Consider the following 27826-nt stretch of genomic DNA (forward strand, 5'->3'; position numbering starts at 1 on the left):
GGCTCAACAACAACATATTATTAATCTGAGAGCCTCACTTTGGATTTTAAGTCAAATATTGAATTAGATTGTGCAACTCTTCTATTTTTATTTTTAAATTTTTTATTTTTAAAAAATCCACCAAAATTACCTAAATCGTTTGACAAATAGAGTCATACAATTTTAAATGACTATAAAAATGTGCAGATCAGTGCCAAATTTTTTGGCCAAGGCTGAATGGCAGACAGTAATCCAAGAGGCAGACAACCTTGCTTTTAAACCATCCGTTACACGAGACCAGCAGGCTCCCTTCTACCCGTGAGACCAAATAATCCCAAAATGTACCCAAAAAAGCATAACTCCCCCTACTCCCTAAAACCTACCCTTCACTGTGTACGCCAGCCTCTGGACAGACCTGATGCCTGGGGTTTAGCCATTTCCACCTTCCTACCTGATGTTGGTCTCCCTCCTCCCTCCTCAAGTCCCTCAGTTCTCCCAGGCCTAACTTGGCGTGCTTCCTTCCTCTGTCACCCCAATCAACCCGGCTCCCCTTCCCTTTCTGGGCCTCGCCATCTGCCGGTTTCCCCTTTCCCCCTCGGGGGCCCCTCCTTGCCCTGGGGTCTGCTCTCGGTCCGCCAAGTTCTCCCAAGGGATCCCTCCCCACCTGCCTCCATTCAGTCAGACTGTGTTCAGTGTCCGTTTCGCGCCCGTAGCAACATCAGGACAGAAGCCCACTAAGTGACCCTCTGCTCCCAGAAACCCTCCTGGCTCCTCCAGACCCTCCGGGGCTCTGGCCCGCAGCTCCCCTCTCCCTCCGGCGGCGGGGGTCGGCGGTGACTCACCGGAGGGCCGCCGGGGTTGGGGGTGGTGCCGGAATACTCTCACTTCCTCGCCGCGCACCTGCCCCGAGGCTGGAGCGCCGCCCGGCCGGGCCTCCGGCGGATGTTTTCCTTGTCCCCATGCGTGCAGTGAGCGCCAGCCGCCCCCTCCGGGCCCTGCGCGCCAGCCACCGAGCCCCCAGGACCCAGCGGGCCTGGTCCTCAACGACTCACCCCCTCCCCAGCAGGCACGCATGCGGGCTCGACCCACACCTCTATGCCGCTCCCCAACTTCTGGGAGAGGACTCCTGGCTCAGCCCAGCCTCTAGCTTTCCCGAAGCCCCTGCATGCCTACCTCATCTTCGTTACAGGCGATGAACCCTCACTTCTGTCCCCGTTTCCGCACACGCACCAATCCCCACTGGGGCTCCCTTCCCCTTCAGCATCACCCCCACCTTCATGCGCCCCAGCTACCCACTCACGTCCGCCCCCTATTGGGCTGGCTCTAGTTTGCAGAAGATGGCCCAAAGCCCAGCCTCCTTCCAAGGTGTCCGCTGGACCCCCTCTCCGGGAAAGGCGGCAGAGCTACTGGCCACTGACAAGACCTTTGGGTCCTCGTGCTAGACAGGCCTTCGAATCCACCTGCTCCCGCCCAGAGAGCAGGCCCAGGCCGTGCCTCCCACACTGCAGCCAACCTCAGAGCACCCTGCTTCAACTGTGAGTTTTTTCTTGGCACTCCTCTGAAACGGAAAGGGCATCAGTCCTGACTAGGGCGAACGTGAGGTCCATTCTACATCTCCATCCACCTTAGCTGTCTCCTTGGAAGGACAGGAAGGCAGTATGAGGTGCATTGACATAGTCATTTCTGAACAGTGAAGAGATGACAGGTAGGGTGCCCCCCCCCCTTGAAAAGTCAGCCAGAAGTAGTATCTGATGCACTAGGTGGCAGGGAGTGAGTCTTGGAGTAAATGGGACTGAAAACTTAGAAAAACCACATAAACACCAAAGAAACTGTCCTTATGGGGAATACGTGGAACATGGGTCTTTGAAGTATGAAAAATGAAAGAAATCCAGTTTGACCAGGGCCTTTAGTGCCAAAGAGATGGCTAGCAGGAGAGCAGTGAGAAAGGAGAACTGGAGAGTTCACATGAGCGGAGATGGGAAGAAATGGATCCGAATCCCAGTGAGAAAAAGCAGGAGACTTAAAAGGACACCTTGTCCCATGGTAGAGGTGAGGGTGCAGATCTGGGGGAAGAAGGCTTATTGGGAAGAGTTTCTCAAACTAGACATTCAGAAGTCAATACAAGGGCCAAAACTAAAATGCTCCTGGAAGTACCTGTTTTTGAAAGAGGTGGGAAAGGTGACATGGAGCAGGGGTCTCCATCCCCCAGGTCACAGACCAGTACCAGTCTGTGGCCTGTTAGGAAGCAGGAGCACAAAGCAGGACGTGGTCGGCAGACGAGTGAGCATTACCGCCTGAGCTCCTCCTCCTGGCAGATCAGCAGGGGCATTAGATTCTCAGAGAAGTGCAAACCCCACTGTGAACTCCACATGCAAGGGATCTAGGTTGCACGCTCCTTATGAGAATCTAATGCCTGATGATCTGAGGTGGAACAGTTTCACGCCAAAATCATCCCCTCGCTGCTATCCCCCTCTATCCACTGCTGGAAAAATTGTTTTCCACAAAACCGGTCCCTGGTACCAAAAAGGTTGGGGACTGCTAACATGGAGCATGAGTGTGAAAGGGGCAGAGGTCTATGCCAGGAGACAGCCATCCCCAACAGTAGCCCTCAGCTATGCGTAAACTGCTTAATGTCATTCAAAGAAAAGAATGTCACCCATTTTGCCTCTGAGCTTTAGCCCCAATCACAGCAACTGCTATTTCCTGATGCTTACGCACCAGAGATGGTGATAAGAGCACTGCACGCATTATCTCATTTAATCCTCATAACAGCCTGATGAGTTGGCATTACTATCCCCAATTTATAGATGAGGAAACAGGCTCAGAGAGGTGAAGTAATCTGACCAGGTTACATAGCTAAGTGGAGTCAGGATCTGAATCCAAGAAGACTGTCTCTGCAGCCTATGCTCTCAATCATCCATCCTGGGCTCCTCCAGAACCTGTGGGAAACTCAGAGGATGCCAAATGATAAATTCCTAAAAACCACACCCCATTACATATGGGAGGAAAGAGAGGACACCTCTGTGAACCTGGAGTGATTCATCCTATCAGGGCACGTAGAGATGCTCCTTTTTGAAAGGGGGAAAGAACCATCCCCAGAGGTGGGGTGATCCCACATCTGCTGTATGTTTGAGGGTGATAAGCAACGGACAGTTCACCTCTGGAATGCCTGAGGAAAAGAGACCCTCCCCACCATCTCTGAGGGGCACCCCTATTTCTTGGATACATTAGGGAAACCCTGCCCCAGGATCTGAGGGAAACACAGTCTCCATTCCATTCCTGCTCACTCTCCTGGAGCCTCTGGCCGTCGCACCCTATTGCAGCTCCTGGGTTTGGCTGGGGCACAGGATTAACCATCCCCAGGAAATGCCTCCCTCCGGTCCAGGCAGGGATCCCAGCATACACACCCCTGGTGGTGGCAGTGGGGGAGAAAGGGGGAAGGTGGAATGCTTCCTTCTCTCCAGGTCAGGGAAGAGATCTGGGGACCACCTGGGGGCCCTCACCCCTCCTGCCTCCTTGCTGGGGAAGTGCCCAGTCCAGTGCCCGTTCCATGGCCACCTCCCTCCCTCTAGCTGTGCTGGGGCATGAATCAGCTCTCACAGCTTGTTAAAGCTAGACCTCTTGTTTTCATGCCCTCACCTCAGGAAACAGAGTTACAGCTTTTCCAGCTCTACTCAGCAGGGGGCCAGGGTCCTCACTTTATAAACATCCCCAGCCTGTGAGAGCAGACAGCAGGGAGATAGTGTGAGACACGAGCCCAGGGGAGAAAGAAAGAAACTAAGACTCAAGGAGCAACGCAAGGCAAAGTCAAGCAGTCAAGACCAGAGTAGCTGAGCAGAGGCCAAGAAAGGTCCGAGAGTGCTGTGCAGCAGTCATGGCCCTGAGGATGCTCTGGGCTGGACAGGCCAAGGGGATCCTAGGAGGCTGGGGGATCGTCTGCTTGGTGATGTCTCTACTCCTCCAGCACCCAGGAGTCTACAGCAAGTGCTACTTCCAAGCTCAAGGTAAAGTGGGGTGATGCATTAGGAATGAAGGAGCAGCAGAGAGGGCACAGGGAGGACGGGGCCTTAGAGATGATCCCATGTCAAAATACCCAGGCTCCCTTCAGCTGTGAAAGAGGAAAGACAAACTAAATACGGGGATGGTGTGTACTTACCGTCTCCACCCCAGACCTGAAGAGACTCTGCCTCTCATCAGCACTCCTACACCCACTAACATTTCCCATTCTTCCCTAGCCCCCTGTCACTATGAGGGGAAATATTTCACCCTGGGTGAGTCTTGGCTCCGCAAGGACTGTTTCCATTGCACCTGTCTGCATCCTGTTGGTGTGGGCTGCTGTGACACGTGAGTGACCAAAGATGGCCTGAGAATGACTCTGATGTGAATGACTGAGGGATGACCAGGGAGTGACTAGATTGCTGTGATGTAAGAATGAACAGAAGAGCAGTACAAGATGGGCCGAACATGAAGGGCCCAACACTACGTGAAAGATAAGGCCTCAGGCTATAAATCAGGGGAAGTTGGAGTGTACCTGGAGAGAAAATACTCCTGTTATAAAACAAAAAGGCCCACATATGGTAGGTGAGAGCTTAGGAGGACCAAGCGGCCACTGAAAGGGGCTCTAGCGGGGAAAGCTGTGAGAGAGGGAACATGTGGGCAGGGATAAAGGCAGCCTTTCACTGTGCTGATTCCTTCCCCCATCCTTGGTTCCCCAGGTCCCAGCATCCCATCGACTTTCCGGCTGGGTGTGAGGTACGTCAGGAGGCAGGAACCTGCCAGTTCTCCTTGGTGCAAAAATCTGACCCTCGGCTGCCCTGCAAAGGGGGAGGACCTGACCCAGAATGGGGCTCAGCCAACACCCCTGTTCCTGGGGTTCCTGCTCCCCACTCCAGCTAAACTCAACTGATCACCCATCTGCTGACTGCTCACTGCTGCTGCCACTTCCAGGGAAACCACTAGCAGCTGCCAATGTATTCTGAATAAATAAATTAATGCTATAGCTGAAAGCCTGACTCTCACTGTCCACGACATTGGACCCCAGGTGGAAAAAGTGGGTCCCACTAGAGTCCAGGTGCTGAGTTCTCAGTATTCGCAAGGAACTAGCGCCAGGGTGGGCCAGTTTCAGATGGTTATGGTGCTGGTGCTAGGGCCTGGGGCAGCATATGAGGCCAGGGTGGGGCTGGTAGGCAGCACCTTGATGGGGAGGTCCCAGCTGAAGGTGTCTACAGGTACTTGCTCAGGACCTGTCCAGGTGGTAGGTTCGGGCTGTTCCACAGGGGGTAGGAGTACCAATCCTGGTTCTCGGGACGTTACAAATTCAAAATGCAATCTCCACTTCAAGGACACTACGGAAGAAAAAGATTAAGGTAGAAGCATTAGAAGCCAGCGGGAGTAAAAGCCAATGACAGGATATAGTTAGTGAATGAGAAAAAATCAACCTGTATTCAGGAAGACAGGGAAAAGTCACAGAGCAGGCAGCTGTGATTAAGGGTTTTTCTGAAGCAATTGGGTATTCCCATAGATGTGAGCTGAAGATAGCAGAATGAAGTACCTAACAACCCAAGAGTGAGGCAGTGAAGTCTAGGTAGTGTGAAGCAATCAAAAATCAGTGTATCACAGGCTCCCAGTAGGTAGGCATGGGGAAGGAGTTCTATCAAGTTGTTAGGAGTTTAGGGGTCAGTGCATCTAAGAAACGGGAAGAGGCTGAAGGTCTGAGAAACTGTTCAAGGTCAGAGGCTAGATGTGGGTATGTCTGGGAGTGTGTATAAGGAATCAGGATCCATTGCACCCCTCCTTAGCACAGCATTTTACTGTCCCCCTCTCCCTTCTCCAGTAATAGTGAGGGTCTCACCAATGGCTGTACAGAAGCCTGGGGTGGAGCTGAGAGGGATTGGGAGGGAGAAGCTGGTTCTGGTTGTATGCAGGCAGGATTCCTGGTGCCGGGCATGAGTCACATGTGACACAGAGGGGACACCCCCTGCCCCACGTCGCCGCTGGTACTCAGGCTGTACACGCTCCTCGGTCTGTAAGCTGACTGAAAACTGGGAGCAAGAGATGTGTGCTAACAGGAAGTGCTGTCTGTAGGTGAGAGGACAGCCCAACCTCAAGCTGTTTTACAAAGGGACCCTGGATGACCCCTCTATCCCCTTTTACATGCCACCCCTCTTTCTACAGGCCTTCCACCCTAGCCCTTCAACTCCAGCACCCCGGCAGATAAGAAGCTCGGCTCCCTTCTTACCTGCAAACAAGCTACAGTTCCTTCCCCTAAGTTTAAGGTCCCCACCACGTCCTCGCCAAGTCTGTACACAGATTTGAAGATGCCAAACGTCCCAACTTTCCCTCGGCCATCACTGATATTGTATAGATCTGGGGAGAATAGGACACTATAAGCCTGGAGTCTACACACTGGGGAACGTCTAGGACTGGGCACCACAGGCCAAAAGGTGGGGTTTTTCTTTATAACTGGAGGTGTGAGGTATCAATGGATCCACAGAAGTGAGTGGTGGTTAGGAGACTGTCTGAGATGGGAATACAATGAGGGGAAGGATGGGGTAGGACAATTCTGAAAGAATTCTCACGGAGGCTGCGGCAGGATGTGGCAGCCATTAGGCGCTCCCCAGCCAGCTCAGCTAGCCATGAATCCTTCTTCCCACCTTCATCCTCCTCCAAGAATGGACTGGATGGGGCTACAGCCTCATCCTGGGGAAACCGGACATCCTGAAGGCCTAGAGAAAGAATGAGTGGAGAGGTAACGCTGAGAGGGAACAGAGATGACAGTAGAGGTTAGGGTTTTAGATTCCAACGTGAGACAGCTGAAGGTAAGGGGCGCCAGGGCTGAGGTGTACATCTCTATCTCCAGAACCCTCCCTTCCTTCCCAACTCCCGAGCACCATCACTGAGACCAGGAAGTTTCCCTGCAGCCCCTCTTGCAAGCCCTCTAAGACAATTTCTGCTTTGGCACGGTCCTTCCCCAGCCCTTCCCTCCAGGAGCCCTTGCTTACCAGTCAGCACAAGAACCCTCAGAGGGACTCTGAGTAACGTGATAGGGGAGTTGACACGCTGGCAGCCAATGGTCAGTTTGTAGACGTACTTGACTGACTGACCCCGAAAGGAGGGTGGTCCCTCTATGGGCAGCACTTCACTGTAGGAGTCTGGTTGGGAAGTAGTTGTCAGGGCAGCCAGAGGCACCAGAGGAGTTCTCCCTCCAGGAGGCTTAGAAGGCAATTCAGGGATGGGGACAATCACTCACATGATTTGGACTCTCCAGGATCTAGCCTCAGGTCACAGAATAGAATTTTTGGTGGAGTAGAAAGGATACATTGACCCCTCTCACCTGAAAAAGGTAAGAATGACTAATTTAATGACCCATTGTCCAGTACTGAACAAGACTAGCATGGCAAGTGGAGACAGTGAAAAGCTGCCAGGCCCTCTTTCCCTGCTGTGAAATGAGAATAGTCTTCTATCCCCAAAGAAATAGTCATGCTCCCCAACATCCCCAGCACAACAGGGACTACAAGAACAATTAACAACTTCACTCATGGGTGACAATGCCTCCACACACCCCCCCCGCACCCCCCCTCTCCCAGGCAAATGCCCCTCTCTAACCTCGGTGTGGCAGAAAGACGGTCTGGCTGTCCGGCTGGACATCTGGCTGACTAGAGTCAGGGGGAGGCAGTGCTACTCGACTCTCACTGGCATGGAACTGGCAGTGGATTTGAGCACTGGCCCAGGCCAGGGCCTCACTGTGGGAAGAGGAAAAGGAGGCATCCGAGGTAGTTCCCGACCTCACTAATGCTTTTCCAAGCTCCCTATCGTACTGTCTTAACCAACAAGGTTAGATGGCTGTCCTAGTGATCAGGAAATCCAGAACTCCAAAGAGAAACCATTAAATAAAGAGCAGCAAACTGTGGGTAAAAAGGGGAAGGGGGAGGGGAAGGAAAGCGCAGAGCTATGTCATCCACATCTTCTGTTAAAGAGCCCTCTCCTACAATGAGAGCACAATGAGCAAGAGGGGGTAGTGTCGCTACAGGACAACCTGAGCACTGCCTCAGCCCCAGAGATAATCTGGCTTCTTCCCAGAAGGGCCACCACCTTCAGTGCCAGCATCCCCACCTGGATGCAGAAGTGGCCGTGGGGGGAAGGGGGTTGGTGACGGTCACTACACACTCCAGCGCCTCCCCAGCCAAAAATACAGGACCCCGGCTCAGCTCTGCTACCACTTCAATCATGGCAGCTCCGGAATCAGATCTAGAAGGAAACAAGGTGGGGCGGAGGTCAGCACCGTGACAGGGAGGGGCGTTGCGTGAGCACCCAGGGCTGAGGACAGGGGTGGTCAGCACCGTGGTGCCCGACGGAGCGCCTGGATATAGGAGGGGTAAGCGGGTGGCAGGGAGGCGGCTGAAGACTCAGTGCTGCCCAGGGGGAGGACGCAGCTCTGGGCCCTAGACCCCCGCCCCTGTGCGCCGGGTTCTTCTCCCTGGGCACCCCCGCGGAGTTCCCAAACTGGCCTCCGCTCCCCCTTTCCTCAACGTTCCACGTCCCAGCCCAAGATCACGGCCGTCCGTCACCTCGCATAGTCGACACTAGGGATCGGGACCCCCAGGCCTCACCTGCCCGCCACTCGGGGTCCCGGTGAGGTGCGCAGCAGCGGCGGCGGCGACGTCGGCGGCAGCGTCCGCTGGGCGGTAGAGGCGGGACTTCCCTTCTGTCCTCCACCCTCCGCGGAGTCCCTTCCGGCCGGAAGCGCCCGGCCGGCCAGACCGGAAAGGGCTCCGGTTGTCCCGGCGCCCAGGGTCACCTTCCCACAGGCTGGCACCTGGGCGCGGGTGCTGCCCCGGAGCCGGCCTGCGGGACCTGGCGCCCAATCCTGGGGGACCCGGTGCCGTGGCCCAGGGGCCGGGCCGAGGTCCCGGGGGCGGTGCCTTGCGGGCCCGTCCCGGGGCGGTGCCTGGTGGTCTGGCCCCGCAGCTCCTCCCCTCTCTGCGGGCCCAGTCGCCCTTTGGCCGGGCGAGCTAATCATCGCGGCTCAATGACGACGAGGCCCGACCCTTCCTGTCCAGGACCTACAGAGACAACCGAAGGAGAGCCCAAGGCGGCTTCATTGCTGTCGCCGCCGCCACTGAAGCAAGAGCTCCCCGGCTCCCCTGAAACACCAGCTCACCTAAGCTTTCCCCAACGCCCGGCCCTCCGGGACGATACCTAACAACCACCGGCGCCCACATCTGGAATAGGCTGGCGAGATACTTAGTATCCGAGGGCTCAGAACTTGAGGCCATCGAGGTCATGGGGACCCAGGATCCAGGAAACATGGGAACTGGCGTCCCAGCCTCGGAGCAGATAAGCTGTGCCAAAGAGGATCCACAGGTTTATTGCCCTGAAGAGACTGGAGGCACCAAGGATGTGCAGGTTACAGACTGCAAGAGTCCCGAAGACAACCGACCCCAAAAAGAGACGGGCTGCTGCAATCCGGAGGACTCTGGGCCCCTGATGGCTTCCTATGAGGGTAAAGCTATGGGCTACCAGGTGCCTCCCTTTGGCTGGCGCATCTGTCTGGCTCATGAGTTTACAGAGAAGAGAAAACCCTTTCAAGCTAACAATGTCTCCCTAAGGAACATGATAAAGCATATAGGCATGGGCTTGAGGTGAGTAGACCCCATTGCCTAGAATGCCTTTGGCTTCATTTTGTTCCAGCTCAAAACTAGCAGAGGTGGGAAAGGGCGAGAAAGCAGTTGGGCTTCTTGTCCCATTGAAGCGGCCCCTATCCCTGGCATATTTTAGGCCTATGGTTTTGGACCATGAGACCAGGTCACATCTCTTTGCAACACCATTCCCTCCCAGTGTTTTGTCTTTTCAGAAGGAAACGGTAGGAACATTTGGTCATGCAGTCAGCCTTTCCCATTCAGGCTCCTTCTCACATACTGGTTTCCAATGACTTCCCTTTGGGATTAGCTATACTTTGTGGCAAGGTAGGAAAGGATAATCTGGCTGCTGTGATACTAACACGATGTTGTTTTATTTGGGGGTGGGGGGGGTCTCAACCCCTTACTTCTCGCAAGCAGCTGGGGCATTCTCCGTACCTCATTAGGCACATTGTTAGAGTCCCAACACTACTGCTTCTTTCCTCAAGCTTTAGCTCCAGGGAGTAGGTAAGAGCCTCCCTGCCCTCAACTCTGAAGTGATGAAAAGGTGCTGTCATTCTATTCTGGGAGAGAGAGCTCTTGATATTAAAAGTCATTTATCAGAGAGGCACTGCCATAGATGTAGAACCCATCTAGATCCCCACTGAGTTCAAAGACTAGTGATGAGGAGCCAGACCCACTAACAGGAACAGGTGGATGTGAGGACAGAAAGCATCACCCTGAGGTCATCTTGACTCAGTCTACACAATAAACACAGAACTGTGGAGGGAGGCATAAAGCTTGGGAAATCCTGCCCTGACAGCTTCTAGAGTAGGAGACCCTTCATTTCCCCAGTAAGTGCTGTGGGGCTGTGATGGGGAGGTCAGTTATCTCACCCCAGCCCTGGGGAGTGGGAAGGGCCTGATGCTGCCTGCACATCTGGCTTTATTGGTGCCTGTGGGTGGCCTGTAGCAGAGAAGAATCATCCCTCCAGGCTGCTTCTGAAATCAATTCAGTCCAAGTTTGACCCCAAAAGCTATTGGGTCAAAATAGGATTTAGTGTACAGAGAGAAATACACTGAGTTGCAGGTGGTGGGAACAATGAGATCAAGAAAAGATGGGCATCCTAGCCGCTTAGCCCTTAAACATGAACTGAGTCATAGAGGCCTGAAGCTGTGCTCAACCCCCTGGACCCTGGCTCCCCATTCCAGAATAGAGTGGGGGGCACTGATACAAGGTTTTTGGAATAGGATGAGTTCCTGTGAGGAGAAAGCACAGGTGAGACAAGAATTCTAAGTGATAACTCTTGAGTTGAGGTTGAAATTGTGGAGAAGGCCAAATAGGTCAGGAATGGCCAGCTACCATATTAAGGGAGTGAGAGAGCTCCTAAGATGGAGCTGAACTGGGGACACTCTGACCAGGAGCTCCAGCAAGACAGAGTTCTCTGGGCCTTACCTCGGTAAGAATTCAATTTCAATTGTTCTCCCTTCCAGCCAGAGTCCACTCATTCAATAAATATTTACTGAGTGCTTCTTCCGTGCCAGATAGTCCTTTGTTCTGCCTATCCTCATAGATTGCAGTTACTCTCCCTGGTTGCCCTAATCCTCGGCCGCACCCTCCCTCTACCAGTCCTTTCTGGCCTCTAGTTTCAAAGTCCAATTTTCTGTAAGCTGGCAGAGAGGATTCTCTGCCTTATCATCCCATCCTTTGTCTTCCCTCTTCTTTCCACCCCTAGAATGTGCTGTCTTTTTTTTTTTTTTTTTTTTTGAGACAGTCTTGGCTTTTGTCACCCAGGCTGGAGTGCAATGGCATGATCTCAGCTCACTGCAACCTCTGTCTCCTGGGTTCAAGCGATTCTCCTGCCTCCGCCTCCCGAGTAGCTGGGATTGCAGGTGCCCGCCACCACACCCCGGCTAATTTTTTTGTATTTTTAGTAGAGATGAGGTTTCACCATGTTGGCCAGGCTGGTCTTGAACTCCTGACCTCAGGTAATCTGCCCACCTTGGCCTCCCAAAATGCTAGGATTACAGGTGTGAGCCACCGCACCTGGCCGCTATCCCTATTCTTTAATCACATTTCTCCTCCTCTGCTCCAGTCTGTCTGTTATCTCTCTTGTGCCCCATCATTTGTATGTTCATTCATTTGTAAATTTGGCAAATATGCATTGACTGCAGACCATATGTCCTGCCCAGTGCTTGGACCTGAGGGCAATATTCAACTAGTCTTTGTCATTGTCCCTTTCCCCAAGGAACTTAAAAATATGTCAGCCTCACATGAGGAACACTGAAATAACAAGGCAATGTCTGATTAGGAATTGAGAGAGCAGTTTGTATATATGAGTAATAATCATACCTGTACTTTATGGCTTTCTTATCTATTATGTCATTTGATCTTTCAACCATTTTATTAGCTAGCTAAAGCAGGTGGTATCCCCATTTTGTAGATGAAGAAACTGGGACTTAGGGGTTACTTACCCAATTATTTGGTTAGAAGTGGTGTCACTGAACAGTAGGCATAATGTGGTTAGGTAGGGAGGACAGTGGAAATGGGAAAGAGTCTGGCAAGGCAGGGGCTACCTAGTGAGGACCCATCTGGAATGAGAATTCGTAGGAAATAAGATTAGAAGATAGGCTGGGACAGATGTCAGAGCCTTGAAAACAGAATCATTTGCCTATTGAAAACAGCCTCAATCATTTGCCTCTTGGATACAGGGCTGTAGCAAGCCCAGGAAAATGTTGGGATTTTTTGAAGGCTTTACCGAGAGCAAAATCAGAAAGCTTCACGGTTTAAATGCTGAATTAAAAAAAAAAAAAAAAAGGCCGGGCGCGGTGGCTCAAGCCTGTAATCCCAGCACTTTGGGAGGCCGAGACGGGCGGATCACGAGGTCAGGAGATCGAGACCATCCTGGCTAACACGGTGAAACCCCGTCTCTACTAAAAAAATACAAAAAATTAGCCGGGCGAGGTGGCGGGCGCCTGTAGTCCCAGCTATTCGGGAGGCTGAGGCAGGAGAATGGCGGGAACCCGGGAGACGGAGCTTGCAGTGAGCTGAGATCCGGCCACTGCACTCCAGCCCAGGCGACAGAGCGAGACTCCGTCTCAAAAAAAAAAAAAAAAAAAGACTTGAGAGGAAATGCCCAGAAATAAATATAAACACTGATTGTCTGTGGGTGAGATGGTTCTTTTCCCCCTTTCACCTTTCATAATTAGAAAGAAAAATGATCATTTTAAAAAGAAGAAAGGCTAGAAGCGGTAGCTCACGCCTCTAATCCCAGCACTTTGGGAGGCCAAGGCAGGCAGATCACCTGAGGTCAGGAGTTCAAGACCAGCCTGGCTAACATGGTGAAACCCCATCTCTACTAAAAATACCAAAAAAAAAAAAATGTGCCAGGCATGGTGGCGGATGCCTGTAATCCCAGCTACATGGGAGGCTGAGGCAGGAGAATTGCTTGAACACAGGAGGCGGAGTTTGCAGTGAGCCAAGACCGCGTGCCACTGCACTCTAGCCTGGACAACAAAGAATGAAACTCTATCTCAAAAAAAATAAAATAAATAATAAAAATAAAAATAAGAAAGTTATCCCCAGCAGTCTATGCCTGTTTTGGAGGTAGGGGATTGTGGGTGGAGGCTATAGGCCAGGAAACCATAAATGGTCCTTTCAGCACCTCAGACAGAAGCTCCTGATGTTGGAAGTAAAGCAGTGGTGGTGGCACTAGAGAGGTAAGGAGAGATCAGAAAGCCCCTTCTGAGGAGAACAAAGGAGAGAAACAAAGCCACTCCTACACTTCAGCTGGGGTGACTGGGAAGATGAAGGGACCTTGAACTGTATAGAAATCAAGAGGAAGAGAGATTTGAAAGCAGATGTCCTTGGGACATTTAATGGGAGGTCACAGAGACAGGCAGGTGACTCAGCCTGTGAACAACTGCCCACCTGCCCCCTTCCACTCACATTGCCTCTTGCTCCTCAGGTACCTGCAGTGGTGGTACCGGAAGACCCAGGTGGAAAAGAAGACACCTTTCATCGACATGATCAATTCTGTACCCCTAAGACAGATTTATGGTGAGCCTCACCCCATCTGTGCTCTGCTCAGAAAAGGCTCAGCCTCCAGGTCTACCACAGTTAGGCAGAGGCTTCCAGTTTATGCAAATTGCACTGTTCCATTCCCTAGGTTTTCAGAAGAACCAGGCTTTATAGTCTAGAAAGTTAGAAATGTGCTTATTTTCCTCTCCCAATACCCCACTAACCATCCTGATTTCTCTAGGTTGTCCCTTGGGTGGCATCGGGGGAGGCACTATTACCCGCGGCTGGAGAGGCCAGTTCTGTCGTTGGCAGCTTAACCCTGGAATGTATCAGCACCGGACAGTCATCGCTGACCAAGTAAGAGCCAGGAGGTGGAGGGGCCAGGACAGTACCTCCCCAGGCCAAGAAGGAAGGACTTCTTGGCTAGTGTAGGAGGTAGCAGTTAGATGTGAATATGATTCAATCCAATAAGTACTCTCAGGATGCTTCCTGTGTGCCCAGCCCTGTGCTAGGATATACTGTAGGAATAAGACACACACAGAGCACACATTCCTTGAAAGAGTAAACAGACTTGGCATTTCTCTAGCAAATGCCTCCTGTCTACCTCACTGGCCCAACCCAACTAGCTGAGGCAGCCCCCAACCACAAAGAATGCAGAGAATTCCCAAATCACTTAACCTGGCTGAAAGAACATTTGGTAGGACTGGAAGGGAGAAGAAAACCCAAAGTCTATAAACTCATGGGAAAAAAAGACATGTAGTACAAGGTTCCTCACCCTGATTGAGGAACCTTCACCAAAGTTCAGCTCCTCTGCTGATCACTTCCCTGGAGGTCTCTCTGGCTTAGGGTCTAAAAAGCTCCTTCTCTCCCAGGCTTAGATCTCTAGCCTTCTTCCCTCTTCTGAAGCTTCACTTTTTTCCTTTTGCTTCTGCATCACATCTGGGCCTTAAATTGCCAGAAGTATGTGGCCTGCCTTTCATCATATCTCTCTAGTTGACCGCCCCTTTAGAGTTGTCTAGGAAGTTCCTCTTTCCTGGCTCCAGCATTCAGCCTCATCTTCAAAGGAAAAATGACTAGCAAATCTTTAGTCCAATTAATGACAATGCCCTTCCTGGTTCAGGTTTACCAGCCCTGCCCATGTTCCAAGATCCTTCTCTGCCTCATCCCTTAGGTATCCTGAGGGGAATGGCTTCTAGAATTGTGACTCTACAATTAAAGTAATTATTGCATGCTTAACATGTGCTAGACACTGTTCTAGGCTCTTTGTATACTGTTTAATATTAAAAACAATCCTACAAGGGAAGTACCACTATTATGCTCATTTTGCAGATGAGGACACTAAGATCCAGAGAGGTTTAGTAACATGCGCAAGGTCATAAGGTTGGTAAATGGAAAGGTTGGGATTCAGAAGCATTTCTTTTTGTGGTGAAGAGCTTGTGGTCTTAACCATTATGTACCATTCCAACAAAATGAAAAAGTATTTTATACAGTTGTCCCTCAGTATCCATGGAGGGTTGGGCCCAGGACCCACTATCCGAGGATGCTCAGTCTTTGATTTGAAGTGGCATATAGTATTTGCAAATAACCATTGCACATCCTCCTATATACTTTAAATCATCTGTAGATTACTTATAATACCTCATACATTTTTACATAAACCCTTGTCATACCGTACAAGAAATAAAGTGTGTACATATTTGGTACAGATGCAACTTTTTTTCCGCATATTTTAGATTTGGTTGGTTGAATCCACTGATGCGGAACGCACAGATACGGAGAGCCGACTGTATACAATAAAAATATTTGGCATAGTTTGAACCAGGGAAAGGGATATTAATCCCTCATAGCTCCTACCCTCCAAGAGCTAAAACTTTTTTTGAGAAAACAAGACTTAGGGGAAATGGAGACAGAGACCACATCAGTGCTAAAAGGAGAGGGGTGGATAGTATACTGCGGAAAAAGGGACGGCGCTGCAGATTTCACTCATTCCCTCCACATACACACCAACTCTGAAGAATGGTGCATCAGTGAATTAGAAAATGTCCCTACCCTCAGAAGAACCCATAGAGCAGTCAGGGACACAGAATGGTCAGTCAATACATTATAATACACCAAATGCTAGAATAGAGCGGGAGGGGGCACATATAATGACTCACTGCTGGAGGAAGTAGAAGAGGAAGAGATGGCTTTTGACCAAGGCTTTGAAGGATGAGAGGTTTCACCAGATAGCGAATAAGCATGAGCACAGGCATGGAGGAGGGAATGTAGTGTGCTCAAGGAACAGTGAGTATTTTTATATGAGCAGAATATAGGTGCTTGAAGAGGTGATGAGTCTGATGGGCAGGGAGTGGCCAGCTCAAGAAGGGCCTTGAAAGCCAGGCAAGAGTTAAGACTTTAGCCTGAGGGCCATGGGGAGTCACTGAAACATTCTAACCAAGGACTGACATATCTAGATTTGCCTGTGAGAAAGATCACTCTGCTACCCAGATGAAAAGGGCCACAGAAAAAGCAGGAGATTGTTTGGGCTTAAATGAGGTGCTACCACCACCATAGTGGAGAAGGGAGAGAAAACTTGGGAGATAGATGGACGAGGAGGTAGCAGGACTTGGTGATTCACTGAGCCTGGGGGATGACTTGAAGCTGATGGTGCAGTGGTAACAGCTGCAGGCTCTGAAAGGGGAGGAGCTGATTTGAGGAGAGGGAAGACTTAGTTTGTAGTGCCTGTGGCTTACCCCATTCCAGCCTGTCTGCCCTCTTAAGTTCACAGTGTGCCTACGTCGGGAAGGGCAGACTGTGTACCAGCAAGTCCTGTCCCTGGAGCGCCCAAGTGTCCTCCGCAGCTGGAACTGGGGCCTGTGTGGGTACTTTGCTTTCTACCACGCCCTCTATCCCCGAGCCTGGACTGTCTATCAGCTTCCTGGCCAGAATGTCACCCTCACCTGCCGTCAGATCACACCCATCTTGCCCCATGACTACCAGGTGAGGCCCCCACGTCTGTATTTTCCATTGCCCTCCCTTCCCCAGGACCTGCCTCTGCTAGAAACTGCATGGCCTGCCAGGGGCGGTGGCTCACGCCTGTAATCCCAACACTTTGGGAGGCCGAGGCAAGCAGATCACGAGGTCAGGAGATGGAAACCATCCTGGCTAACACATGAAACCCTGTCTCTACTAAAAATACAAAAAAAATTAGTGGGGCATCGTGGCGGGCACCTGTAATCCCAGCTACTCGGGAGGCTAAGGCAGGAGAATGGTGTGAACCCAGGAGGCGGAGCTTGCAGTGAGCCAAGATCATGTCACTGCACTCCAGCCTGGGTGACAGAGCAAGACTCCGTCTCAAAAAAAAAAAAAAAAAAGGAAAAGAAACTGTATGGCCTGTGAAAGGGAGATTGAAGCCATCACACTGGCTTCCCAGAACCACCGCCCAGTTGGTTCTGGTCTTCTATGTCCCGATAGGCAGCTTGCCTGGGAATACAGGGAGATGCAAGTAGACAAAAGAAGAATACACTGAGGAGTATTTGAGTCAGGTCCTGTGTGCGCCCAGGACTGATCCTAGGAGAGTGGGGTCAGGAGGGGCTCTACTGGGACCGTCTGAGTCTAATGTTCTGCCCCCAGGACAGCAGCCTGCCTGTAGGAGTCTTTGTGTGGGATGTGGAAAATGAAGGGGACGAAGCTCTAGATGTGTCCATCATGTTCTCCATGCGGAATGGACTGGGGGGTGGAGACGATGCCCCAGGGGGTTTGTGGAATGAGCCCTTCTGTCTGGAGCATGGTGGGGAAACTGTCCAGGGGCTGCTGCTGCATCATCCAACCCTTCCAAACCCCTACACAATGGCTGTGGCTGCACGAGTCACGGTAAGGAAAGAGCCTGCCCTATACCTTAGCCCCTGAACCCCACCTCCACCCCAGCATGGTCTCTTCATCCACCCTCATCATACTCCCGTAAGCCCCTGGGTCTGGGAGGTTAAGAGTAATAAGAGGAGCTGGGGAGCTAGCCGGGACCCAGTGTACTCGTGCCTGCCCTCACAGTCCCTGGCCCCTTCACAGGCAGATACCACGGTAACCCACATCACAGCCTTTGACCCTGACAGCACGGGGCAGCAGGTGTGGCAGGATCTACTTCAGGATGGACAGCTGGACTCTCCCGCTGGTGATGGGGGGGTCTGACTGGGAGATGGTGGGAAGAGAGGTTGTCCCTGTCTTGGGACTAAGGGTGGGAGGCCTGGTAATAAGTAGGCCTTGTTTCCCTGTTAGAGGTCCCTATCCCTGGGGTTGCAGGGGCTCCTGTCCTGAATTCTCTTGTGCTTCTCTCAGGCCAAAGCACCCCTACGCAGAAAGGAGTAGGCATTGCTGGAGCTGTGTGTGTTTCCAGCAAGTTGGAACCTCGAGGCCAGTGCCGCCTGGAGTTTTCACTGGCCTGGGACATGCCCAGGATCCTGTTTGGAGCTAAAGGCCAAGTCCACTACAGGTGAGGGGAGCAAGAAAGTGTAAGGATCCAAAGCTCTGACCTGGAGCTTGTGTTCATCCTTCCCCTTCCCACCCCAGGCGGTATACAAGGTTCTTTGGCCAGGATGGAGATGCAGCACCTGCCCTCAGCCACTATGCACTGTGCCGATACGCAGAGTGGGAAGAGAGGATCTCAGCTTGGCAGAGCCCAGTATTGGATGACAGGTGCCAATGAGGCCCATCTCTTGCCTTTCTCCTAGGCACTCACTGTGAATGGGATTCCTTGATTTACTCTCCACCCACCAAAGCCAGTAGACTTGCACTGGGATTAATTTGATGCTCCCACTCTGCTAAACCCCCAAATCCTTTCCATCTTGGGAGGTGCATGTCCCGTAAACCATTTCCTCCTCCTCGCTTCCCAGATCACTGCCTGCCTGGTACAAATCTGCGCTGTTCAATGAACTATACTTCCTGGCTGATGGAGGCACAGTATGGCTGGAAGTTCGTGAGGACTCCCTACCAGAGGAGCTGGGCAGAAACATGTGTCACCTCTGCCCCACCCTACGGGACTACGGTCGATTTGGCTACCTTGAGGGTACAGGATGCTGGTGGGCTGGGATATGGCAGGCCATGCCCAAGCCAGGATGATGCATTTGCCTACCCCAGGATATTGGTTAGGGTGAGGGGGTGATGGGTGTGGACTAGTGACAGTGCCCCACTTCCAAATCTAGAGGACAAGCTACAGAGGGGTTTGAAGGGCAAGCAGGAATTCTGGCAACAGTGTTTCTCATTCATTCCTCCAGGCCAGGAGTACCGCATGTACAACACATATGATGTCCACTTTTATGCCTCCTTTGCTCTCATCATGCTCTGGCCCAAACTTGAGCTCAGCCTACAGTATGACATGGGTGAGGATCTCTTTTGTGCCTCTTCTGCCCTCTTGGCTCCCCATACCCCCGAACTTCTGTGGTCCCTCAGATTGTCTCTTCTTTCCCTTCCCTTTATACGTATCTGCATGCTGCTTACTGGTTCCCCGCTGCGGTCACACACATAGCTCTGTGCCCCTCCTCAAGCATGCCCATTCCCTGCCTCCCTTCTGTGTCTGCTCCCGCAGCTCTGGCCACTCTCAGGGAGGACCTGACACGGCGACGGTACCTGATGAGTGGGGTGATGGCACCTGTGAAAAGGAGGAACGTCATCCCCCATGATATTGGGGACCCAGGTAAAAGTCCACCCCAAGGTCAGCTTCCCTCCCTCAACTTTTGTACCCTCTACCCTACCCACCAATGCAAATGACCCAGGTCCCCATCTCTCCCACAGATGATGAACCATGGCTCCGGGTCAATGCATATTTGATCCACGATACTGCTGACTGGAAGGACCTGAACCTGAAGTTTGTGCTGCAGGTTTATCGGGACTATTACCTGACGGGTGATCAAAACTTCCTGAAGGACATGTGGCCTGTGTGTCTAGTAAGGGATGCACATGCAGTGACCAGTGTGCCAGGGGTATGGCTGGTGTCTGGGAAGAGCCTAGCTGGTTGTTGCCTTTCCTCGGTACCTAGGTCTTCAGCATCTTGGTCCCCCCTCTCTAGGCTGTGATGGAGTCTGAAATGAAGTTTGACAAGGACCATGATGGACTCATTGAAAATGGAGGCTACGCAGACCAGACCTATGATGGATGGGTGACTACAGGCCCCAGGTTAGCGGGTAGGGGTTTCCAGGAGGCCTGAAGTGGGAAACTGGGCACCAAGGGATTGTAGGGCTCAAGAAAAAATGACTCATTGTCTGTTACACTGCATGGGAGTAGCTGGAGCTGCCAGTCTGACCCCCAAACCCATGTCCCTGATCAGTGCTTACTGTGGAGGGCTGTGGCTGGCAGCTGTGGCTGTGATGGTCCAGATGGCTGCTCTGTGTGGGGCACAGGACATTCAGGATAAGTTTTCTTCCATCCTCCACCGGGGCCAAGAAGCCTATGAGAGACTGCTGTGGAATGGTGAGTTCGGGGAGCCTAAGTAGTCTTAAAGCAGCTGAGGGGACACCAGGAGCCTTATTTTCTCTTTCTCGACTCCAGGCCGCTATTACAACTATGACAGCAGCTCTCAGCCTCAGTCTCGTAGTGTTATGTCTGACCAGTGTGCTGGACAGTGGTTCCTGAAGGCCTGTGGCCTAGGAGAAGGGGAGACTGAGGTAAGAGAGACTAGGAGGAGGAGCCAGAGAGAAAAACTGGGTTTTCCCTGAAGGTGGGAAGTAAGTATATGAGACTATGTTCCTGCCATTGCCCCTCCAGGTGTTTCCTACCCCACATGTGGTCCGTGCTCTCCAAACTATCTTTGAGCTGAACGTCCAGGCCTTTGCAGGAGGGGCCATGGGGGCTGTGAATGGGATGCAGCCCCATGGTGTCCCTGATAAATCCAGTGTGCAATCTGATGAAGTCTGGGTGGGTGTGGTCTACGGATTGGCAGCTACCATGATCCAAGAGGTAATGCACTCCCTTTCCCATCTCTCTGCCATCTGTATCCTGGCCCAGAAAACTTTCTCAGCCACCAAATTTCTTCAAGGCCTAACCCAATGTCATCTTATCCATCTATAAAGCCTCCCGTTTTTCCCTGGTATGCATTCCAGCTCCTGCCTTCAGGCTTGCCTGTGGGTCACAGTTATCTCCTCTACTTGCTGGGAGCTCCTTGAAGGCAAAGACTCTACTGCCTCCATCTATCCAGTGGAAATGGCTATTCAGAGGGTGCCAAGTTAGTATGTATGACTGTCATCTCTCCCAACAGGGCCTGACTTGGGAGGGCTTCCAGACAGCTGAAGGCTGCTACCGTACCGTGTGGGAGCGCCTGGGTCTGGCCTTCCAGACCCCAGAGGCATACTGCCAGCAGCGAGTGTTCCGCTCACTGGCCTACATGCGGCCACTGAGCATCTGGGCCATGCAGCTAGCCCTGCAACAGCAGCAGCACAAAAAGGCCTCTAGGCCAAAAGTCGAACAGGGCACAGGACTAAGGACAGGGCCTAAAGCCATGGCAAACGTGAGCCCAGAGTGAACCGTCTGAACTGTGGGAGGAAAGCGCTAACAGCCCAGCCTCCAGCCTGGCCTTTCCTCCTTCCCCTCTGAACCTCCTGCAACCCTGAGCCATCAGGACAATCATACCCCTTCCCTTCTCCCCACCCAGCTGTGCCAGTAAATGGGGGTTGAGGGTGACCTAGGCAGCATTAGAATCACTTATTTATTTCTTTCCTCACCCATTCCCTCACTGCATGAAATGTTCAGGGAGGTCAGTTGATTTCCCCAGGTACATTCATGGGGTGACAGACACATGGGTACAAATAAAAGACCCAGAAAGCCAGTAAGTGTGGTGTGTTTGAGCCCCCGGTCCTCCTGATAGGGCATAGGAGCTGCGGCCAGCCCTCGCCCACCCCTTTTTATTTGGACACAGATGGGGAGCCCCACAAGCTCTTGCTGAGACCCCCCCACATATCCTCATACCTAGCCTGAGTATCTGTCCTGCAAGATGACAGAGGGGCTACCGGTAGGAAGCCATCCCCCCTTCCTTGTGAGATTTGCCTGCAGGGGGAGGATGGGACCTCGGCAGAGAGACTCTGAGAAGAGGTCAAGGAATGGCCACTCCAGGGGAGGCTCTGCACTGGGAGCCTGAGGCATGTAGTACAGTAGGCAGGAAGAGTTGCCAGGGGCCTGGAGTACGTGGTCTGAGCTGTCCAGCCACTGGTGTGTGCTGTCTTTTGGCACCTCTGACTGCAGGGCAGGCAACTCCAGCTGGTAAGGGTTCTCACTGGGGAGGGCACGAAGCTGGCGGGACAACACTGAGGAGACAAAGAATCTTCAGAGGCCAACCCAGGCCTCTCCCCTTGCCCATGTCTAGAGCTATCCTTAAGCCTCTTACCTCCATGCTCAGCTGGCAGGCTCCCCCTTGTGTCAGAGGAGTACATAGCAGGTACAAGGAGGAGGCAGAAGGAGACTAGTAGGACCTACAGCAGGGGAAAAAGGAGATGAAGAAGGGCTCTGGATTGCACTCCTGTCCCCAGCAACTGAGAAAATAATTTCTCTCCTCATCACTATCCTCACCAAGATGCAGGTGCTGCTACTGCTTGTTTTGTTTGATATCTCAATCACCATGGCCTGGAGTTTCCTCAGTTGATGTAGAAGGGACCTAGAGGAAGAGAGGGGCCAATCGTGAGCATCCCCTGGCCTAGCACCCTGAGACACAATGAAACTCCTGTTCAGGCCACCTCCTCCATCTCTGCACTGGATCCTCTCTCACTTTTCATTCTATTTTTGCAAACGACTTCTTCCACTCTGGAAAAAATGCCTGAAGTTCCTCATTAAACAAAAAAGCAAAAACAAAACAAAACAAACTCTTCCAGGACTTAACCTCCTTTGCAAATATCATCAGTAGTTCCCCATTGGCTGATCAGCTATGCACATAATCCTCACCGGGCATTCTCTATGTTCTCTACCTTCTGTCCCAGCTCACATGTGTTCCAGCCCAAGAGGACTACACTGGGCTAATCCTTTTGCCTAGGATGCTTTCTCTCTGCCTAGAATGGTTTCCCAACCCAACCCCAGAATCCTATGAAAGCCCATGAGGTCTTTCTTACCCCCTTTCTTTTTCTAGGTACTTAGCTTATTCTCAGTTACTTGTAAATGTATTCCCCACTACTGTGAGCTTCTTGGAATCAGAGACCTAGTGAAGGCAGCTGCCCTGTTAGAAATCAAGTGTAGGGCAGGGGAAAGAGTGAGAAAGCATTAAATGAGGGGCATAGGAAGGGAATGGTTTGGAGGGATACTTACAAATTCTGTTCCTCCAGAAGCTGTACTTTGTTCTGAAGCTCCATATTCTGGGCTGTGTATTTCAAGACCCTGGGGGAAATAACAAAGATATGGGGATATGGCCTGTGTCCTCCCTTCAAAAACCTAACACTTACAATTGAGTCCCTCTCCCTTTCATACCTGCTCTCTAAACCCCCAACATACACCTTCTTTTTCCTGCGGCTCTCTTGAGCAGATCTTTTATTTCGAATCTTCCTCCGCACACGTTTCAGAATTTGTTCCTCCATCTGAAAGGAAACAGGGAAAGGGGTATCATTAGAGGAACTCTAGAACAAGAAGTTGAAAGGCAACTGAGATCCATCTCTTTCCAATACAGAAATCCCTTCTACAGCTTCCCTGACCAACAGGCGTTCAGATTCTTTCTGAATGCCTCCACGGACCAGGTGTTAACCCTAACAAGCCAGACCATTTTAAACTATTAAAAAAAAAATTGGTCAGGCAATATTCAGGTGACATGGCTTATGCCTGTAATCCCAACACTTTGGGGAGCTAAGGCAGGAGGACCGCTTGAGCCCAGGAGTTTGAGACCAGCCTGAGCAACACAGTGAGACCTTGTCTCTACTAAAAATAAATTAGCCGGGTGTGGTGGCACATGCCTGTGGTCCCTGCTCCTCAGGAGGCTGAGGAAGGACAATCGCTTGAGCCTGAGAGGTCGAAGCTGCAGTGAGCCATGATCTCACCACTATTCTCCAACCTGGGCAGTAAAGCAAGAATCTGTCTTCAAACAAAAACTTCCTTATCCTGAACCAACAGCTGTCTCCTTATAATTTCTATCCGTTGGACTTACCTAGTATCTCTGGGGCCAAATAGAATGAACCCTGTTTAGCTATTTTCAGGCACTTAACATTTCCTCAGAGAAAAAAAGTTCAAGAAAAAAACGACTTAGACAAAAATTTTAACTCATCTTCTCAAGATAGACTGCACCTTCTTAATATCTGTCAAAGATGTGCTCTAGCCAGTATACAGGAAAGCAAGATAGTGACTTGTGGAGACAATAACTCTTGCTACAGTTTCCAAATCCCATTAACTTTCCTAGTAGCCACATTGCACTGCTGACTCATCTTGTACTTTGAAGGAATTAAAATTCTTTACTTTTGGAGGCCAAGGTGGGTAGATCACTTGAGCACAGGCATTCAAGACCAGCCTGGCAACAAGGCAAAACCCCATCTCTACTAAAAACACCAAAAAAAAATTTGCCGGGCAGGGTAGTGTGCACCTGTAGTCTCAGCTACTCAGGAGGCTGAGGTGGGAGAATCACCTAAGCCCAGAAAGTCAAGTCTGCAGTGTGCCATGATCACATCACTGCACTCCTGCCTGTGCAACAGAGTAAGACCTTGTCAAAAAAGAAAAAAAAAAAAATTCCTAGAACCTTTCTATTAATGAGCACTGATTTCATCATAGTATTCCAGTACTCTGCTTGTGAAGTTGCCACTGATTGCTTAAAACTGGAAACTAAGGATTTTACATTTATTCATGTACTGCCTAGTCCAACCCTGTTGAACTCTCTAAACAGTTCTACCATTCAATCCCAGAGGTGGATTACTATGAAGCCAATGAAGTGTCAAGGCTCTTCACTTACACAATCCTTTCCAAGGCCCAATACTAATGTTGCAGTGATAATTTTGAGGGTTTTTTTTTAACAGAACACCAAAATGTGTGTAAGCCCAACGAAAACGAGGATCTGCCTTGCATCTAGCATACTGGGTACCTGCCTCAACTTCCTATTAGCAATAAATCTGCTAAGTTTCTCACCTCAATCCTTTTTTAAAGTTATTGGTATAAAGTTAACAGAATTGGCCTACTTGGGACTTTTAATCCCTTTTCAGCCTTTGCTCAACTAACCAGAGTCTTACCTTAGTGAGAGGAAGTGTCTCAGGCAGAATAAGCCCCTCCTTCTCCAATAGACTCTTCTCCTCATCTGTCAGTACCAGCCTAGCAGTCTCCTAGGGTAACCAGAAAGTGGGCGGCAGTTGCATGGGGATGACACAGAGGAATGGGGAATCCTGCCCCCACCTGAGGAATGTGAGAGTAATCTTCCTGAAAATCAAGTCAAGTACCTGCTCTGCCAGCTCCTCCATATGCTGTGGAGTCATCTGGGTCCCCTCTTTTCTACAGCTCTCACTCTCTGCAAAAGGGAAAGTATGAATAGCCAGGCCCATGAACCCTGTCCTCCCCGCAAACTTATTTCAGACTAACCTAGATCCATAGAGATAGGTTCCCCTGGGAGGGAGTAGGTGTGGTCATGGTGGACAAGGCAGGGGTTGGAGGAGCTGAGAACGTTCAACGACGACGCTGGGGGACTCAGCAGGGAGCTCAACAAATCATCTACCTCCCAGTCGCTCGGTACCTGCGCAGGGTTCCAATGAACAGACCTTGACCTATCACCATCCCCTGACCTCGTGGACATCCCACGCTTTCCCCAGTCAGAACTCCCAACGCACCTCAGAAAGCGGCAGCTCCCAGTCCAGTGGGGCCCTCACGGACTCATCGGGCGCCGCCCCCAAATCTCCACTTCCCTCTAGCAGAAAGCCCAGCAGGTCTTGGTCACCAGCGTCCAATTCCAGCTCCATTGGGACAACTACGGAAAGGGTGGGCCACCGGGCCCCAACGTCCGAAGCCCAGACACGAGCCCCAGGCCAGCTGTAGGCCTCGGGCACCTACCCACTGTCCCTCTACGGCCGGGCTTCCCAGCCGGGGGCTTTCCGTAGCCCTCTCCGGACCCGCCTCCCAGGCTCAATTCTCCTCAGCCTCCAACGCAGCGAAAGTGACGCACCCCACCCCGTGGCACTGTGGGACTTGGAGTTCCCTCCAACTGAGAAGAGGCCTGGGTGCCGCGCCACGTCCCAGGGGCTATGCAAATGTAGGGGACGGCCCTGCTGCCGCCTCGCACCCCGAGGGCGGGGGTTCCGGGGCTCGGGCTCCGCCTTCTCCCCCAAGCTAGAAAAAGGAAGAGTTCTGGCCTGAAAGGGAACTCGGGCGTCGTCTTGGCGTTCTCTCCGGATTGCGCCGCACCCTCGCTTCCTGCCAGGGAGGGGCTGCCGGCCTTTGGCGGCCCCCGAGCATCGAGAACGGGGCCAGAGCAGCTTCCTGCCTGCCCCCCGAGACCATAGAGCGCTGCCCCAGGGCGCCGCCCGCGGGTGGGGGACGTTCCCAGGACGGAAGTGGCCGAGAGAGTGTCGAAGGGAGGGCGAGGCCGGACCCCTAGGGCGACCCGAGAAGCGGCAGGGCGGCGGGCCGGCGGGCCGGCAGGCGGGGCGCAGAGCCGGGCAGCGCAGGTAGGCCAGACCGGGCCGGGCGGGGGCCTTAGGGTGGGGCCGCGGAGCCTGGCCCCGGCGGCGGGCGGGGCCTGCCTCTCCTGCGTGTCCAGTTCGGGTCCTGTTAGTTGGAGAGGTCAGCGTCCAGCGCATCTCGGCTTGGGCTCGTCGTGAAGTAGGCCGTCTTGGGGGAGACAGGCCTCTCCTGGGGGCAGTCCTCTGCCTGGGATAGGCTTTGGGGAGCGTGAGGAGTCGGGTGGCAGCGGAGCGCAGGGCGGGGACGGGCTTTGGTGTTAGCTGATAGCGGCCATGTGGGTAGGAAAGCTTTGGGTGAGTTGGGGATTAGGTGGGGTCGGTTTAGGAATCAAGGGTCGCTATAGGAGTTAAAAGCTGGGGTTAAAACTTAAGAGTTAGTAGTGTGAGTCAGGTCCGTTTTAGGTAGGTAAGGTTTAGATTAAGGTCATTATTTTGTTTGCTGGGATGGCCATCATACGTCATAATTTGAGTTCAGGGTCGGGTTAAGGGTCAACAACAGGAATCAGGTTAGAGCCTGTTTGAGGGATTAAAGAATGTTGACATGGTCGGTATTAAGGATAAACAGTGAAAGCGTGAGTTAGGAATCAAGTTACAAATGAACTTTAGGCTTAGGGGTCAACATTTAGGGTTAACATCAGGCGATTTGGTGCTAAAGGTAAAACTTAGATCAGTATCAGGGATCAGGGATTGGATATGAGTCTCTGCTGGGAAAGGGATGAATGTCCAAGCCGGTACTGGGAATCAGAAAACAAATTAGAGGTGGGGTTAATGTTAGGAATTTGGGGCAACTTTAGGGGTTGTGGTTGAAGCTAGCATAGTTGGCCTTGAGCAGATGAAATTTAAGAGGTTGGCAGTAGGTAAATGCCCTTCTTTTGTAGGGAAGTCCTTTATTCCTGTGTAGTTACAGGGGCTACTTTTCACCCAGAGAGATAACAAACTAATTTCAGGCTAGTGTTCTGGCTTTAGCTTGAATTGCAGGCATCTGGGATTCCAGCATCTTTATTCCATTCTCTCAGCCTAAGGCCCTTGCTGTGGTCACCACAGTTAGGGGACAGAGATTCTGGACTATGTTGTTTACATACAACATAGGTGGGAAATAGGGACCCAGGATGTACAAGGCCTAGTCACAAGTTGGAGACTGCCTAGGGAAGAAGGAGCTGTTGACTATGGGGGAAGCTGACCAAGGAATCACTGTTACCACGGGAGAAGGGAATAACTGAATCCCCTGAAAGTTTAGCTTTGCTGTCTCCCACTTAACTTGTTCTCTAGGTATTAAGCCCTCCTCTCCAACTCTCATCCCTGACTCTGCATTTCACACCCATCCTGACTATTCCCTTACAAAATACTTCCCTTGCCTTTAACTGTCCCATGCTCATCTTATCATCCATTCCCATCCTCAGTTCTACCTCCCTCACCAACCCTTAATCCACACATCCTACCTGAATTTAGCCTCATCATAACCTGAGCTTTCCCATCATTTTAAATTACTCTCCTACCATTTTCACCCAGTCATGTATCTACATTCCATCTGGTCATCAGCTGAATACCCTACTCCCAGCCCCTGCTGTGTGCCACCCCCTAGATCTAAGCCTCTTTTAATTTCTTGGACCATTTTTAGATCCCCTTCCC

At 51.7% G+C, this 27826-nt stretch overlaps 5 protein-coding genes across 8 annotated transcripts in view; 3 read left to right on the plus strand and 2 right to left on the minus strand.

Annotated features, from left to right (window-relative positions):
• Positions 1–74: 74 nt before the first annotated feature.
• On the minus strand, positions 75–8684 carry RGP1 (RGP1 retrograde golgi transport homolog (S. cerevisiae)). The gene is made up of 9 exons (XM_011950447.1): positions 8547–8684; positions 8092–8226; positions 7585–7721; positions 7229–7312; positions 6981–7130; positions 6558–6704; positions 6218–6345; positions 5831–6020; positions 75–5324 (listed from the first exon to the last, which is right to left on the minus strand). The coding sequence occupies exons 2-9, from the start codon at positions 8205–8207 to the stop codon at positions 5101–5103; spliced, it is 1176 nt and encodes a 391-aa protein (XP_011805837.1). The 5' UTR covers positions 8208–8226; positions 8547–8684; the 3' UTR covers positions 75–5100.
• Positions 3706–4985, plus strand: MSMP (microseminoprotein, prostate associated). Its single transcript, XM_011950446.1, has 3 exons — positions 3706–3983; positions 4215–4323; positions 4695–4985. Exons 1-3 carry the CDS (start codon positions 3854–3856, stop codon positions 4873–4875), a joined length of 420 nt encoding a protein of 139 aa, XP_011805836.1. The 5' UTR covers positions 3706–3853; the 3' UTR covers positions 4876–4985.
• On the plus strand, positions 7951–21405 carry GBA2 (glucosidase, beta (bile acid) 2). 4 transcript variants are annotated; one of them, XM_011950441.1, is made up of 18 exons: positions 7951–8252; positions 9039–9620; positions 13564–13655; positions 13858–13973; positions 16359–16595; positions 17229–17468; positions 17661–17763; positions 17928–18081; positions 18159–18284; positions 18482–18654; positions 18863–18967; positions 19174–19281; positions 19380–19531; positions 19654–19760; positions 19912–20054; positions 20133–20248; positions 20349–20540; positions 20839–21405. In XM_011950441.1, the coding sequence occupies exons 2-18, from the start codon at positions 9262–9264 to the stop codon at positions 21100–21102; spliced, it is 2787 nt and encodes a 928-aa protein (XP_011805831.1). In that variant the 5' UTR covers positions 7951–8252; positions 9039–9261; the 3' UTR covers positions 21103–21405. The 4 variants fall into 4 exon arrangements, with proteins under 4 accessions (XP_011805831.1, XP_011805830.1, XP_011805833.1 ...); XM_011950440.1 differs by lacking the exon at positions 7951–8252 and having other exon boundaries at positions 8290–9620; XM_011950443.1 differs by lacking the exon at positions 7951–8252 and having other exon boundaries at positions 8290–9620; positions 16377–16595; positions 20684–21405.
• On the minus strand, positions 21272–26165 carry CREB3 (cAMP responsive element binding protein 3). The gene is made up of 9 exons (XM_011950439.1): positions 25349–26165; positions 25104–25254; positions 24965–25032; positions 24761–24850; positions 23028–23134; positions 22869–22937; positions 22143–22227; positions 21961–22045; positions 21272–21880 (listed from the first exon to the last, which is right to left on the minus strand). The coding sequence occupies exons 1-9, from the start codon at positions 25475–25477 to the stop codon at positions 21546–21548; spliced, it is 1119 nt and encodes a 372-aa protein (XP_011805829.1). The 5' UTR covers positions 25478–26165; the 3' UTR covers positions 21272–21545.
• TLN1 (talin 1) overlaps positions 25854–27826 on the plus strand; it is a 36502-nt gene continuing 34529 nt past the window's right edge. Inside the window, exon 1 of the mRNA XM_011950438.1 lies at positions 25854–26182. The gene's annotated coding sequence lies outside the window, so the exon portion shown is untranslated. The remainder of the gene's footprint in view (positions 26183–27826) is intronic.

This window comes from Colobus angolensis, unplaced genomic scaffold (assembly GCF_000951035.1).
Source record: "Colobus angolensis palliatus isolate OR3802 unplaced genomic scaffold, Cang.pa_1.0 Scaffold308, whole genome shotgun sequence".
Classification (NCBI taxonomy): domain Eukaryota; kingdom Metazoa; phylum Chordata; class Mammalia; order Primates; family Cercopithecidae; genus Colobus; species Colobus angolensis.

Excerpts from the sequence above, each read along its gene's own strand:
- MSMP (XM_011950446.1), top strand. The coding sequence starts at position 3,854 with ATGGCCCTGAGGATGCTCTGGGCTGGACAGGCCAAGGGGATCCTAGGA. Across the intron at positions 3,984-4,214 it reads GTGCTACTTCCAAGCTCAAG|CCCCCTGTCACTATGAGGGG; the intron begins GTAAAGTGGGGT and ends ATTCTTCCCTAG. Across the intron at positions 4,324-4,694 it reads GGTGTGGGCTGCTGTGACAC|GTCCCAGCATCCCATCGACT; the intron begins GTGAGTGACCAA and ends TTGGTTCCCCAG.
- RGP1 (XM_011950447.1), bottom strand. The coding sequence starts at position 8,207 with ATGATTGAAGTGGTAGCAGAGCTGAGCCGGGGTCCTGTATTTTTGGCT. Across the intron at positions 7,131-7,228 it reads TCCTGGAGAGTCCAAATCAT|ACTCCTACAGTGAAGTGCTG; the intron begins GTGAGTGATTGT and ends CTTCCCAACCAG. Across the intron at positions 5,325-5,830 it reads AGGCTTCTGTACAGCCATTG|TGTCCTTGAAGTGGAGATTG; the intron begins GTGAGACCCTCA and ends TTTCTTCCGTAG.
- GBA2 (XM_011950441.1), top strand. The coding sequence starts at position 9,262 with ATGGGGACCCAGGATCCAGGAAACATGGGAACTGGCGTCCCAGCCTCG. Across the intron at positions 17,764-17,927 it reads ACAGCTGGACTCTCCCGCTG|GCCAAAGCACCCCTACGCAG; the intron begins GTGATGGGGGGG and ends TGCTTCTCTCAG. Across the intron at positions 18,285-18,481 it reads AGCCCAGTATTGGATGACAG|ATCACTGCCTGCCTGGTACA; the intron begins GTGCCAATGAGG and ends CTCGCTTCCCAG.
- CREB3 (XM_011950439.1), bottom strand. The coding sequence starts at position 25,477 with ATGGAGCTGGAATTGGACGCTGGTGACCAAGACCTGCTGGGCTTTCTG. Across the intron at positions 25,033-25,103 it reads ACCTATCTCTATGGATCTAG|AGAGTGAGAGCTGTAGAAAA; the intron begins GTTAGTCTGAAA and ends TCCCTTTTGCAG. Across the intron at positions 22,228-22,868 it reads CTTCTGGAGGAACAGAATTT|GTCCCTTCTACATCAACTGA; the intron begins GTAAGTATCCCT and ends CTCTTCCTCTAG.